Source organism: Hipposideros armiger, unplaced genomic scaffold (genome assembly GCF_001890085.2).
Source record: "Hipposideros armiger isolate ML-2016 unplaced genomic scaffold, ASM189008v1 scaffold_502, whole genome shotgun sequence".
In the NCBI taxonomy this organism is placed as follows: Eukaryota; Metazoa; Chordata; class Mammalia; order Chiroptera; family Hipposideridae; genus Hipposideros; species Hipposideros armiger.
Window position 1 is genome coordinate 1,006,135 of NW_017731852.1, and position 14,095 is coordinate 1,020,229.

Sequence of the window (14,095 nt, forward strand, 5' to 3'; positions counted from 1 at the left end):
GGGCTGACAACTTGGTGGTGACCATTGGCAAACCAGACACATTCACACATGGGGCAGGGGTCAGAGACCATTAAAGGGATGACTGAGGGGGCTAGGGGCCGCTTTAGCTGGGGTCACTTCAGAGAGCAGAGATCTGGAGGATGAGGAAGGACCAGTGAGAGGGCTCAAAAATCGGAAAAGCCTGTGGGTGTGGCTGGTGTGAAGGGGGAACCATGCAGGCGGGGAGGGTACCAGCCACACCGCGCCTTGCTGGCTGTGGGGAGTTTGGGTTTTCTTCTAAGGGTCTTTGCAGGAGTTGGGGGCTAATGATGGGAGAGACAGGACAGCCACGTGTTTCGGGAAGCACTGAACACTTCTCTCCACCCGGCATGGTGCGGAAGGCTTTACACACATGATAACCTATGTGGGAGAGTTGTACTTATCTGCACTTTACAGATGAAGAAACTGAGGCCTGGACAGGATAAAGTCACCCGGGTGGGAAAGAGGGTGGAGCTGGGACTCTGCGGGCCACCCCCTACCCACCCAGTGGGTGGGCAGTGAACAGATGTGTCCAGCAGGGGGCAGCAGCACCCCTACTGTCCTGGCCCACCTAGACAGACAAAGAAAAAAACATGCAATCCTAGATCCAAATCCCTAAGGGGCTGGGAGCCTGGGACCCTGAGGAAGGACTGGGCTCCTGGCTTCCTGGGTCCCTAACAGATTAGGGGTCCTGAGGCCCTAGATTTCTGGGTCCCTGAGGGTCAGAACTGGGGTCCTAGAATCCCAGACCTCCAAAGGGCTTGAGGCGTGGGGCCCTAAAGATGGGGCCTAGGGTCTTGGCTTCCTGCGTCCCTAAGGGGCTGGTGTCCTGGTTCCAAGAGGGTGGAGTCTGGGGTCCAGGATTTCTGGGTCTCTGAGGGGAGCCATCCTCCAGCCTGGCCCCACACAATATCCCATCTTTTTGTTGATCCACAGGTACTGTCAGAGAGAAATTTCTGAGCCTCCCAGCGCAGGCCTGGAATGCTCTCAGGAATCCTGGCTGGGCCAGCTCAGCGCCCTGGTCCCTGCGCATGTGCTGGAGCCTGGGGGCTGGAGGGAGTGGGCAGTGGGCAGTGAGCCTGAGAGGCCCTCCAGAAGGAACGCTGTGGATAAGCCAACCCTGAGCACCCCACCTGGAACCTCTCTCCACCCTCAACAACACACAAAAACAAAACCAGCCTGGCTCCAGACCCCAAGGCTCCAGGAAGGCGAAAATGCAGAGCCAGCCTCTTACAGAGGCCTTCCTGCCTCCTGCTCTCTGCATGAGTGAGAGTCAGGAAGAGGAGCGAAGAGGGGTGTACATGACTTAGGGTGTACATGGCTGGAGCCCCTCCAGGAAGGGGCCCCAGGTTCTGCCTCCAGGAAGCTCCCAGTCCTAGCAGAGGCCCATCCAGTCCAGAAGCTCAGCTCTGGGGAAAGAGGGGTAGGGAGGACTGCAGAGGCCCATAAGAGTCCCTTGGCCTGGCCTCTGCAGTCAGGGAGGCCTTCGTGCAAACTGGCTTTGCAGACCAGCTCAGCACTCCAAGCATGGGGACCTGCCAGAGCAAAGGCCCTGGGGGTGTGAGACAGCATGGTGTGGCAGCATTCTGTGACGTTCAGGCACTTGGGGAGTCTTGTAAGAAGTGGGGGAGATGTGGCTTGAGAGGTTGTAGCTGGGGCCTGAGCAGTAAGGCCCTTGAACTGCAGGTGGGGGAGCTGGAACTTTGGGTGCAGTGGAGCAGAGCCGTGGAGAGTTGTAGGTGTTGGGAAGATATGATTATGTAGCTGCTGTGCAGGGAAGGAACTGAGAACGGGTGGAAGGGAGACAAGAGGGGGCCTGCCGCCATTGTCCAGGAGACAGGACAGTGGCTGGGGGTGGAGTCATGAAAGAGGAGAGATAGAACCAATCAAAGGAGGAGGAATGTGGAAGGTGGGGGCCCATGACTCAGTGGTGGTGCTCAGCGATGTTGTGCCCAGCTTGAGGCAGTGGCCACATCTGGACTCACCCCACTTCAGTCACACTCCTCCGTGTTCCTCCAACACACCAGCCCCAGGGATCCCCAGCCAGGAAGGGGAAACCACAGGGGGAGAAGTGACAGCCACACTGGGCCTGTGGGCTTTTGCCCTTTGCACTTGCTATTCTCTCTGCCAGGGATACCCTCCACCTGATTCTTGAAGGCTGCTTCTTTCATTCCCTTCAGGGGCACCAGCTCAAACATCACCCACTCACAGAGCTTTTCCTGATCACTCCAGTTCAACAGTATCTCTGTCTCCCTCCTCCCTCTTCCCATGTGCTTTATGTCTCTTCACAGCACATGGCACTGGTCTGTCTGCCTGGAGGCAACGGCAGATCCAATGGCAGGAATTTCTGTCCAGCTCTTTCACTATTACAGCCCCAGTGCCCAGTACAATGTCCAGTGCCTCAGTGAATGAATGAGTGAATCAATGAATAAATGAGTGAATCAATGCATGAACAAATGCAGCTCATGAGCTGTGACTGGGCTGAACACAGAGGTGTAGGGAGTCAGCAAGGACTGGGGGGATTGAAGAGCGAGGGGTTGTAAAGAAACAAAGCAAGCAAGAGGTCCTGAGGGGAAACTGAGGCCTGCAGTGCAGGGAGAGCAGAATTGAGCAGGAGGTCTCTGGTGGAGGGGCGCCGCTTCTGTGCACCCAGCCCTCCATCAGCTCTGCAAAAGCCTGCTAAAGGGCTCATGTGTGTCTCTGTGTGTGTGCATTTTGTTTGTGTGTACGTTTCTGTGCATTTATATGTGTGTGTTTATGCGTTTGTGCATGTGATTGTGTTGTGTGTATCTGTATGCACACTGGGTATGTCTGTCTTGTATCTGTAGTCCAATTGTGTGATGTCTATATCTGCGTTTATGACATGAGTGTACTTTGTGTGTACTTGTGTGGGAACCTATGGACGTGTCTGTATCTATGTTTCTATGTTTCTCTGTGTATGTGTTGTGTGTGTTGTGTCTGTGTGCATGTGGTTGTTCATCTGTGGTTTGCTTGTGTCACGCGGTCTGTACCTTTGTGTATGTGTTGTATCAATGTCTATGGGTTGTATCTGTGGTTTTATTGTGTTGTGTGTGTGGTGGGTTGTGTTGTGTCTGTGTTTTTATATATTTGTATTTCTGTGTGTATCTGTGTGCATGCATTGTGTATGTCGTGTGTGTGTCCATTGTAATGTAGTGTGTATGTGTGGGGGGGGGCTGTGTCCTGTGGTCTGTATCTTTGTCTGTGTTGTATAGCTGTCTCTGAGTTGTGTCTGTACATGTGGTGTGTGTGTGGTTTTGTGTTGTGTCCATATCTGTAGTTGGATTGTGTTGTGTTTGTCTATGTGTCTAAATCTTTGTGCGTGTGTGGTGTAAATGTCTGTGTGTATCTGTTTCTGTTTTCATTGTATTGTGTTGTGTGTGTGTGTGTGTGTGTGTGTGTGTGTTGTACATGTGTTTGTGGTTTAGTTGTGTATAGTGCCTGTGTCGGTCTCTATGTGTGTGACTCTGCAGGTGATGGTGTTGTGTTACTCTGTGTGTGTGTGTGTGTTTGTGTGTGTGTGTATCTGTGTGTCTACATGTTGGAGACCCCCACACTCTACAACCCTTACCCTACTCAGTCACAGCAGCTGTCACTTGGGCCCAACCCTAGTTCTCCGGAATTCCCACTTCCCCACAGCACTGGGGTCTCTGCAAGAGGTTATAAGACTTCAGGCCTGCCAGGGCCAAGAGTACAGTGCCCTTCTCTGTGTGAGAAACTGAGGGCCAAGAAGGGAAGACACTGCTTAAGCCACACAGTCAAGGTCAGAGGAGGCCGAAAAGCCACTGGCACCTCTCCAGGACCTGGCACCTCTGGGAGAGGATGTTGTGGATTTCCCCTGGCTGGGAGGGGGCAGGGCACCAGCTCATGAGTTCAAGGTTGCAGAACCCAGGGGAAGACCAGGGGAGGCAGGGTGGAACGTTGAGGATGAAAATCCAGCTGCAACTCCTGCTTCTCCCAGAGTGGCCTGCTCAGCGATCCCCTCCCATCCCATAGGTTTTTTAATCCTCCCGTCTAAACTAGCTCTTCCCCAAGGTACCTCCAACCCTGCTTTCCACCACCTAAAATTATCCTGTGGATTTATAGATTTCAACCTTTGTTCTTATGCTACAACATGGATGAACCCTGAAGACATGGTGATCACTGAAAAAAACCCAGACACAGGAGGACAAATACTGTGTGATTCCCCTTATAGGAGGTCCCCAGAGGAGTCAGGCTCATAGAGACAGGAAGTAGATGGTGGTGCCAGGGGCTGGGGAGAGGAGTGAGTGTTTAATGGGGATGGAGTTTCAGTTTGGAAAGATGAGAAAGTTCTGGAGATGGATGGTGGGGACGGTTACATAACAGTGTGAATGTATTTAATGCCACTGAACCGTACACTTAAAAATGATTAACATGATAAATTTCATGTTATGTATATTTTACTACAATTAAGAATAGAACTCTTTGTTTTCCTCCCTCAGGAGAGCTGGAACTTTACCTTGTTCCCAGATGCTGGCACACAGTAGGTGCTCAATGAATGCTTGTTGAGTGAATGAAAGAGGAAAGAGATCTGTCAACAGAAGATGGAGAGATAGATGGAGACAGAGAAACAATGAAAGTATGTTGAAGCCTGAAGCCAGCACCTTCTCCTGGTCTATAAACCGTGCTTCAAAGTAGTGGTTCTCAAATGGGGGTGATTCTGCTCCCTGCAGGAGGCATTAAGCAATGTGTGGAGACATTTTGGTTGTCATGACTGGGGGAGTGCTACTGGCAGCAGTGAGTAGAGGCCAGGGATGCTGCCAAACATCCTGCACAGGAAGGCCCCCACAGACAGGAATCATCCAGTCCCAATGCCAACAGTGCCAAGAATGAGAAACCCAGGGTTTAGAGACATCTCCTCCTGGAAGCCCTCCTGAATTTGACACACCTACTACCTCACACACCCCCCCCCCCCCCGCAACACATGGAGAGATTAAACAGGTGGGATGACCCCGGGGCTGTGCCAGGTGGAGAGGTTCCTTCTTCACATTTGCAGTTGGTGCCAGTCCCTGTCCCAGGTGCTGAGGTTCTGGGTTTAGCGCTGTGGATCCGGCTCTACTCCGCACGGAGCGCAGGTTCATCGTGGAGATCCAAGCACTGGTGAGCCAAGTATTATCGGGTTGGGGTGGAGCTGAGGCTGGAGTTGGATCCTGTCTGGGGACCGTGAATGGTCGTTGCTGGACCCCTGACTCATTCTTATTGAGTGAAATCCAGGACTGGTGATGAGCGCGGTGCAGCCCCAGGATCAAGGATCCTAAACCTGAAAGAAGAACCGACAGCCTCAGATCGCGGCCCACATCCGCACGGTTTCCTGTTTTTCAACCCCGAAGTGAATGAGACCATGGGTTGATACCACAGAGGGGAAGAGGGAGGGAGCGATCGCGTGATAGGGTCCTCAGTTGAGATTTCACCCCCAAAGCATCCTCTTTTCTAAACTGGATGTTGGCAGGAACCCAGCATGGACCGGGCCATGGGGCCTTGGAAGGACATGGTACTGAGTGTGGGCTGGTGCCAGGGCGAGTGGACACCTGCGAACACCAAAATCCAATCAAGCCCCATCCTCTATCCGGACCCTGTCCTGAATCCTCACTGGGCCCAACGGGACTTGCTTCCAACTTTCTCCTCCTCCTTCCTGTGTCCTCATCGCTAGGATAGCCCCACTCTCCATGCAGCCGCTCGGCTGAGACCCCGTCATTTTTCACAGCATCTTGCGAGTACCCATCCCCACATCTCACCCGTTACCAAGGCCCGTCTCTTCTCAAAACAACACGCTTCCTTCCATCACCATAGCCGCTGCTCCAGGCTACCTCCTCTGGCCCCTGCACCAGATGACAGTCCTCCTGTCCCCAATGTCTCCATTCCAGCCAAGCCCTCCAAAAATATCCCTCCCAAGGTGCGCCTCCTGCCTGGCTCCCCATGACAGCTCCCCGGGTCCTTCTAGGCCTCCTGCTGTCCTTTGTCCACCCAGAGCCCCCAGTGACCCCTCTCTGATGCCCACCTGACAACTCTCTCTCCTACTTGAAATGGTTATCCTCTATCATGTGGCAAACCATGCAATGGGTTCAAGCCCCCACAATTAGCCCAGATCAAGGGTTGAGAGGAACATTTGGAGGGCCCAGAATGAGCAGCCCCAGCCCACCAGACTCATTCATTCAATAGACATGTACAGAGGGCTATGCATCTCCATGCTGAGAACAGTGTGACAAACAAGGCAGCACCGTCCCTGCTGTCCTGGAGTGCATGGTCCAGGGGACATTCTAGCCAGGCTCCTTCCTATCTGGTGGAGAGTCCTACTCAGTCTTTGTTGGGAGGTGGGACACTGGGGAACAGGTGGGCATCTTCCAGAACAAGAGACAGGGTGTCAAGCCTGGGGTGAGGAGGTGGCCCATCCAGGAGTGGGGCCTTGGCGTTGGGCATTCCCAGTCAAGAGTGAGAATGGATTTAAAGATCAGGAGACATGGTATGGGCAGCAAGAGCAAGGTAGGCAAAGTGCCAAGGAGCCCCTGAGAATTCAAGGCTAGGTGGCATCATGGCTAGGGCTGAGACTTGGGATCCACGCTGCCTGGGTTCAAATCCTTTCTCTGCCACTTGTGAGCTGTGTGACCTAGGGCAAGTTACTTAACCTCTCTGTGCTTAACATCCTTCATCCATAAGGCAGTACAGATAACAAAAGCATCTATCTTATAGGGTGATTGTGAATATTAAATGTGTGACTGCACCTAAGACACCAAGAACCGTGCCTAGGGCTGGCTAAGTGCCTCAGTTGGTTAAGAGTTGGCTTAATAGTTCGAGCTCTGAGCAACAGGGCCGCCGGTTTGATTCCCACATGGGCCAGTGACACTGCACCTGAGCTGAGCTGCTGCTGAGCTGCCAAGAGATGGCAGATGGCTCAGATGGTGAGAGCACGTGCTCCTAACAAGACTGCCTGTTCGATGGTGGGCTATATCTGCCCACAACTAAGACAGAACTTGGCACCTTGAGCTGAACTGCCAGCCAGATGGCTCAGTGGATAGAGCAGTGCACCCTTAACAACAAGGCTGCTGGTTCAACTCCCGCATGGGATGGTGGCTACACCCACCCGCAACTAAGATTGTTAACACAGCACCTTGAGCTTAGAGGCCATGAGCTGCCAATGGGCAGCCAGTTGGTGACTGGCGCCCTCCACAACTAAGATTGAAGAACAACAACTTGGCTGGTCCTCCTCCCCAATTCCCCAACACTGTTCCTCTCCCTCGATTCCCCAATTTAAAAAAAGAAAAAGAGCCTTTAGCCGCGGCAGCCATTGAGGAGAGACAGCCATGGCTCTGCGCTACCCCATGGCCGTGGGCCTCAACAAGGGCCACAAGGTGACCAAGAACGTCAGCAAGCAGAGACACAGCCGCCGCCGCGGGCGCCTCACCAAACACACCAAATTCGTGCGGGACATGATCCGGGAGGTGTGCGGCTTTGCCCCCTATGAGCGGCGTGCTATGGAGCTGCTCAAGGTCTCTAAGGACAAGCGGGCCCTGAAGTTCATCAAGAAAAGGGTGGGGACACACATCCGAGCCAAGAGGAAGAGAGAGGAGCTGAGCAATGTCCTTGCAGCCATGAGGAAGGCAGCAGCCAAGAAGGACTGAGCCCCAGCCCCTCTGTGTGGAATAAAACATTTTTGGAAAAAAATAAAAAATAAAAAATAAAAAAAATAAAAAAATAAAAAAAGAAAAAGAAAAAATAATTGTGCCTAGCACGTGTTGCTACTAAATTAAACTATACAACAAAATTGCCAATATCTGACCCCAATCTTATCATATCTTATGTATCTTTCTTTTTCTTTCCTCCTCCCCTCTTGCTCTCTCTCTTCTTCCTTCCTAGTCATTTTGGTCCAAATCCTGATTCTACCACTTATCTCCTTCAGCATTTTGGGAATGTGGGTTGGTGTCTCTGAACCTCAGTTTGCTCACCTAAGGCATACAGATAATAATAGTACGGACTTTACCGGGTTGTGGGCACAGAGGAAGCCATGTGTGTAATGCGGTTATCTGGGTGGCGAGCCCATAATTAGGTCTGTGAAAATAGAAGCTGGGGGTGAGCCTGCTTTCAGAAGAAAGTGTGCCTCCAGGTTCAACTCCTCATCACAGCTTGTGGCCTCTGTGACCTCTCCCATCAGCCCCAACAGACCAGGACAGTGACACGCACAAAACTCATGTGAGTATGAATGTGTGATGTGTGTGGCAACTGTGTGTCTGTGTGTGAGTGCCTCTGAGTGTGTGTGTGAATGTGTGTGCACGTATGTGACTCTCTGTGTGTGTGTGTGTGTGTGTGTGTGTGTGTGTACGCACATTGGTGCTGGTGGTGGGAAGTGGACTTTGGTTTCCTAGAAGAAATGAGCTCTGTACTGAGCCTCGAGGAATGACCAGGAGGTGGTCTGCATGCAAGGAGGGCAGTGGGCAGTGGGCGATGGGCAGCATGGGCAGAATTTCCAGGTGTGTGGGGACCTGGTTAGGTGAAGTAAAAGCCAGCCAATTGACATGACTAAGTAGAAAAGATGGGTTTGGCGTGTGCACTGGGGAGCTGATAGTGGAGGGCTCTGGGTAGCCATGGAAGGTCATAAGCAGAGGCAGGAGCTCTCATATTAGAGAGATGGCCCGGCTCCTGGACCCTGCTGTCCTGGTACTCACCAGCAGCACCCACCAGGAGGCCATGTCCCCAGGTAGTTGAGCAAACAAGCTCCAGGTCTTGGGTTTGAGTCCCGGTCCCACCCCTGGAATGTGGGAAAAATTACTTTCCCTCTCAGTACCTCAGTTTACCCAGCACCCCACCAGTAGGTTTACTGAGCACCTACTGTGTGCCAGCACCTTGCACACCCCATCCTAGTTCATCTGGTGGAGTCAGTGCTGTCGCTCACCCCCAGTTTACAGATGAGCAGACTGAGTAACTCATCCAGAGAGAAGCCAGGACTCAGCCCCAGGTCTGGCTGGCTTGGACTCAGGCATGTACAGCCGCAGGATGATGACACCCTTGGCCTCCTCCAGGATGGCCAAAGATCCAGTTTGAGCTGCCGGTAATCAGAGCCTGGTTGCCCCACACCTCCATTTCCCCAAGGCTCAGAGAAGGGAAGCCATTTGTCCATAGTCACATAGCAAGAGGGGCAGCCAATGACCCGCAGGCTTGTCCGACCCAAAGCCCATGCTCTTCAGCACATAGTAGGTGCTTCAAAGTCAAGCGGCTTTAAAGACATCTTGAGCAGGTTGGCAGAGGAGGAAGCTAATGCCTGGTGACAGAGTCTCTGCATTTCCCAGCAGGACCTGGCACAGAGTAGATGCCTGCTAAACATTTAGTATGTGAAGACTCACTGTGTGCAGCACTGTGCCACAAGACTCACGTACATTATTATCTCATTTGAACCTACCACGGCCTCATGAGCTGGGTACTATCATAGCCCCCATTTTACTGAGGGAAAAACTGAGACTCAGAAAGGTTGAGTCCTGGGCTGAGCTTGCACAGGCAGCAAGAGTAAAGAGTTGAGGCTAGTCTGGGGGTTCATTATGTGCTGGGCCTTGTTCAAAGCACGTTATATGTAGAGTCAACCACCACCTTACAGTGTCAGTGTTATTAATATCATCATTTTATGAATGAGGAAATTGGTTTTGAGGCTCAGCCACTTGCCAAGATCACATAGGTGCACATTTATTGAGCACCTGCTGTGTACCTTGCATGTGTTGAGCTCTGGGGCACCCGCCTATGGTCTCAGGCCTGTGACCCTCCACACCAGCTGGGTCTCCCTGTTAACTGCAACACTGACTCCCAGCTTTGAACTAAACAAAATCAGCCAATGGTCACGGAGCTTCTCAAGCCCAGGATGCTTTCCTGTGACAGTAACTCGAGTCTGATATAACCCTAACCCTTGTTCGAACCCAGATCCCAGCTGGAGCTGCGACTGTGCTTGTCAAGTGGACTGCCTTGACAGGTGGTGAGCACCCCGTCACTGGGAAGATCCAAGCAAGGCTTCCATGGAGGAAAGTTCATACTCAGGTGAGAGGTATCTCTGGAGCTGATACAGGTAAAAGCAAGAATCCTGACCTGCTACCGTCCACCCAGGAGAGGAGAGGGGCTCCGGGATCCCTCTCGGGAAAGAAGAGTGAATTTCTAGGGAAGGCCCACTATAGCAGGCGGGTAAGCCCCAAGTGGCCTTCAGGGCACAGAGCCAGGCAAAAAGGGAAGCCGAGGGCACCTCCCTTCTCTGACTCAACATCTTCCCAACTACTACCACCAAAACAACCCCGTTCCCACTGGGTCACTGGGAGCCCAATAGAGTGGGAGACCAGTGGGACAGGGACTCAACCCAAGTGGAATTCAGCATGATGAACCCTCCCAGCCAGGAAGGGGGGAAGGGATCTGAACCTGCGGTGGAGCATCAAGGTAGAGTTTTGGGGGGCCAAGGAGCTAAGGTGAGAACTAGGGGGTCTGCCACCTGGGAAAAGGGCTAGAGAAGGTCTCAGATATGGGGGAAGAACTGAGACTCCCCTGTCCTGTGTTTAGGGAAGGGGCCCAGGGTGAGAGGCAAGCATCAGTGTGAGGGCTGGGGTAGGAGGGGAGGGAGGACCCCACCTCTGGGAGTGAGGCTGGGGACCCAGCAATCATTGGGGCGGGATAACTGAACCTATAAAAGGGAGGAGGGGCACAGGTGAGAGCTGGGTGAGGGTCAGCCCTCTGAGGAGGGGGCCCATGGAGGAGGGGTCTCAGCTCCTGGCCCAGGGCGTGTATATCTGAACAGAGTCAGGCTTGCTGATGGCTGGAGTGTGGACAGGAGTGGAAGAAATTGGGCTGGATGGGCAAAGGGACGAACTCAGATATGCACAGATGCAGAGATGGACATACAAAGGTTGGGTGGCGGGAGAGGGGAGGGCTGATGGACATGAAAGATAGATAGAGTGAGGGGGAGATGTATAGAGGAGGTTGGGGGTCCACTAAGACCCTCTGCTTCAGTGTGTTCTGGACAGGCTCCCAGGACTTTGGGGCTCTGGGTAATGGGGAGACAGGCAGAGCTGGAGTCCAGCCTCATCCTGCACCCTTCGTCGCTCTCTCTATTCCCCATAGAGGTTTTGAAGTTTCACAGAAGACATCAGCCGTGCTGCAGACGGGGGATACAGGTTGCCCTGTTGGGGTTGCTGACCGCAGCACTGTGGACCGGACTGCTGACCCTGCTTCTCCTGTGGCGTGAGGACATCTCCAGCCCCACGTGGCACCCCCCTCTTGTGTTCCTTCCCAGACACCCATTCTCAGATCCTGGGGAGCCCAGCACATCCCTGGGAGCCCAATTCCCTCATCACATCTCCCACTTTGTCCCTGCCGGCCCTTTCTCATGTCAACTTCCCCACTCTCAAGAGCCTCCTGCCCTCACTCCCACCCAGTACCCCTTGGCTCCCACCCTTTGGGCACCTCCCACATGATATACCCAAGGCCTCCATCCCCAGCTGGCAGGTGAAGTGTGGGTGGATGAAAAACCCCTTCCTCTCCCCTCCTCTTTTCTCCTCCTGCCCAGATTGGGACACTGAGCGGAATCTGAAACAGCTGGGAGAGACGGCTGCCTGGAACAGTATGGAGGGGCCAGGGTGGGAGAAGGGGGCTAGGACACCAGACTTTGTCCTGCTTCTGCCACTCACCACTGTGGGACGTGGGAGAAGGACTGGGCTCCACTATTTCCCCAGGAACTGAGGGTCAGCCTATCCTCCCCCGTCCCTGGGTGGGGGAAAAACTCAGCAACTCTTGGAGGGGGGTACTCTGAGAAGTGCCTGATGGAATGTTACCTAACCATTCCGTGCCTCGGTTAGTCCCTGTAAAATGGGCATCATTTCAGTGCTTTGAGGTGGAAACAGGCTAAGACCTGGGAAGCACTTAGAAAACACCTGGCGTCCAGTGAGATTTTAATAAATGTCCGCTGCTTTTATATTTATTTCTGAGTGGGGGAAGGGTACACAAATTCATTCTATTCTTGCCTGCAATTTCCTGAGTACTTTTGTCTCCAAAATTAAAAACAATAAGCTGCAATCATTGTGACTGTGTGAGGGGGGGCCCCTGCACTTGGGACTGGGGGGAGTGGTGGGGGGTTCAAGGACCTGCCTGCCTGGCTCCTGAGGCTACATCTTCCCTTCCCCCACCCACCCCAGTCTCTCAGGTTTCCAAGGACTTGGAAAGACACACAGGTGACCAGATGGCCCAGAAATCCCAGGGTAAGTGACTTCAGCTGGGGGTCTGGGAAGAGAGGAGGGGACTTAGCTGAACATGGGTATACGGTGCTCCAGACCACCTGTGAATTGCAAAATGAGCAGGTGGCCCTAAAGCCCCAGGCTAAGAGGCCAAGGGTGCCAGTGGGGGGTGGGGGTAGCCTTGAGGGGCTTGCTTACCACTGAGCCTCCTCCCCTGCAACCAGCTTCCCAGATGTTGCAGAACATGGAGAAAATCGGAGCAGAACAGAAGAAAATGAAAACTCAGGGTGAGAGATCAGGGTGGGGGGGCGGAGTCCCAGAGCCACAGGGACCACGAGGCCTGCAAGCATCACCCCTGACACCTGTCCTGCACCCCCATCAGACTCTGAGCTCTCCCAGAACCTGTATGGACTTCTTGAAGATCTGAGCAACCTCAAGTCCCAGGGTGAGGCTTGGGAGGGGCCAGAGGTGGGGAGGGAGCAGGAGGACCCACAAGCTTGTCTGTGACCACTGCCCCCATCCAACCACCCAAGGCTTGAACGAGAGACACACAGTCTTGAATTCACTGGAAAGACTCCAGGAGGAGGTGGCGAAGCTGTGGATAGAGCTTCGAATGTCCAACGGTGAGTGTGTGTGCGTCTGTGCCTACGGGTGTGTAGGTATATGCGTGTGACAACACAGGTTTGTGGTGGCATGTGTTTGAATGCATGGGAGAGGTGTGTGACAACGTGGACAGGTGTGTGTGTATGTGTGTGGCAGGGCCAATGGGGGACACATAAGAAAGCCCTTTCTGAGTCCAGCTGCTCCCCTCCACTGACCTGGGGTGGGGGTCCCACACATTTTTTTCCTCCAGTTAAAAGCTGTCCTCATTTACCATCACTGGGTCCTCTTTACTAATCTGTCCTCTGCCCCATCATGGCTCAGCAGAGGATCATCAGTAGGATGCCCTCAGCTACAGCCCTCCTGGAAGGTTGTCTGACCCAGCCAGAGGGCTGTAAGGTCACCTCTGAAGTGAAAGTGATGGGGACAACAGGCATTGTGGCATCTTCCCCAGGGGTGACAGTAATGGAGTTATAAGGTTCATGCGGGTGGCCCCAGCAGGCTGTAGAGGGAGCAGACATTCAATCACTGTGCCTTTAACCTGAAGTCCCACTCCATCCCCCACTCCCACCCTTTATTTTTGGTCTGCCCCTGCTGGGTGAGAGAAGAAGGATTTGTGCATGGTGTGAGGGAGTGCTGTCCCTGGAGGTGTGGCATGGGGATTCCAGCAAAAGACCCCGTGTGCTCCCTTGGGGGAGCTGAGAGGATAAATCTGGACCACGCTGACTCTGATGGATCACTAGCTCCAGGGCTGTCTCTCGATGACCCTGACACAACCACAATACCTTCCCCAAAGTTTTCTTTTTTTTTTTCTTTTAAGGTTTTATTGGGGATTTGGGGAAGGGAACAGTGTTGGGGAACTGGAGAAGGGAAACATTGTGTTTTTTCAGGACCCATCAGCTTCAAGTTAAGTTGTCCTTTGATCTTAGTTGTGGAGGGCGCAAGCTCAGCTCCAAGTCCAGTCACCACATTCAATTTAGTTGCGGGTGGGAGGCACAGCCCACCATCCCATGTGGGAATCGAACCGGCAACTTTGTTGTTAAGAGCATGCGCTCTCACCAGCTGAGCCATCTGGCTGCCCGTTGGCAGCTCAGCAGCAGCTCAGTTCGGGCGCAGTTCAGTGGCCCATGTGGGAATCAAACCAACGACACTGTTGCTCAGAGCTTGCACTCTAACCAACTGTGCCATCCCACCAGCCCACCCCAAAGTTTTCTTTTTTTCTTTTTCTTTTGTTTTGTGGAGGGCAGTGTCAC

The 14,095-nt window shown here is 53.2% G+C and overlaps 2 protein-coding genes across 3 annotated transcripts in view; both read left to right on the forward strand.

Annotated features, from left to right (window-relative positions):
- The first annotated feature begins 7,323 nt into the window (after positions 1-7,323).
- Positions 7,324-7,706, forward strand: LOC109396064 (60S ribosomal protein L36). Its single transcript, XM_019667607.1, has one exon. The coding sequence runs from the start codon at positions 7,356-7,358 to the stop codon at positions 7,671-7,673; it is 318 nt and encodes a 105-aa protein (XP_019523152.1). The 5' UTR covers positions 7,324-7,355; the 3' UTR covers positions 7,674-7,706.
- Positions 7,707-8,155: 449 nt separating this feature from the next.
- Positions 8,156-14,095, forward strand: part of FCER2 (Fc epsilon receptor II) — a 22,561-nt gene continuing 16,621 nt past the window's right edge. For both annotated transcript variants that reach the window (XM_019667605.1, XM_019667606.1), the window contains exons 1-8: positions 8,156-8,241; positions 9,955-10,068; positions 11,134-11,253; positions 11,579-11,632; positions 12,204-12,266; positions 12,467-12,529; positions 12,625-12,687; positions 12,776-12,865. In XM_019667605.1, the coding sequence (XP_019523150.1) occupies positions 10,047-10,068; positions 11,134-11,253; positions 11,579-11,632; positions 12,204-12,266; positions 12,467-12,529; positions 12,625-12,687; positions 12,776-12,865 (475 nt within the window). In that variant the 5' untranslated portion in view covers positions 8,156-8,241; positions 9,955-10,046. The remainder of the gene's footprint in view (positions 8,242-9,954; positions 10,069-11,133; positions 11,254-11,578; positions 11,633-12,203; positions 12,267-12,466; positions 12,530-12,624; positions 12,688-12,775; positions 12,866-14,095) is intronic.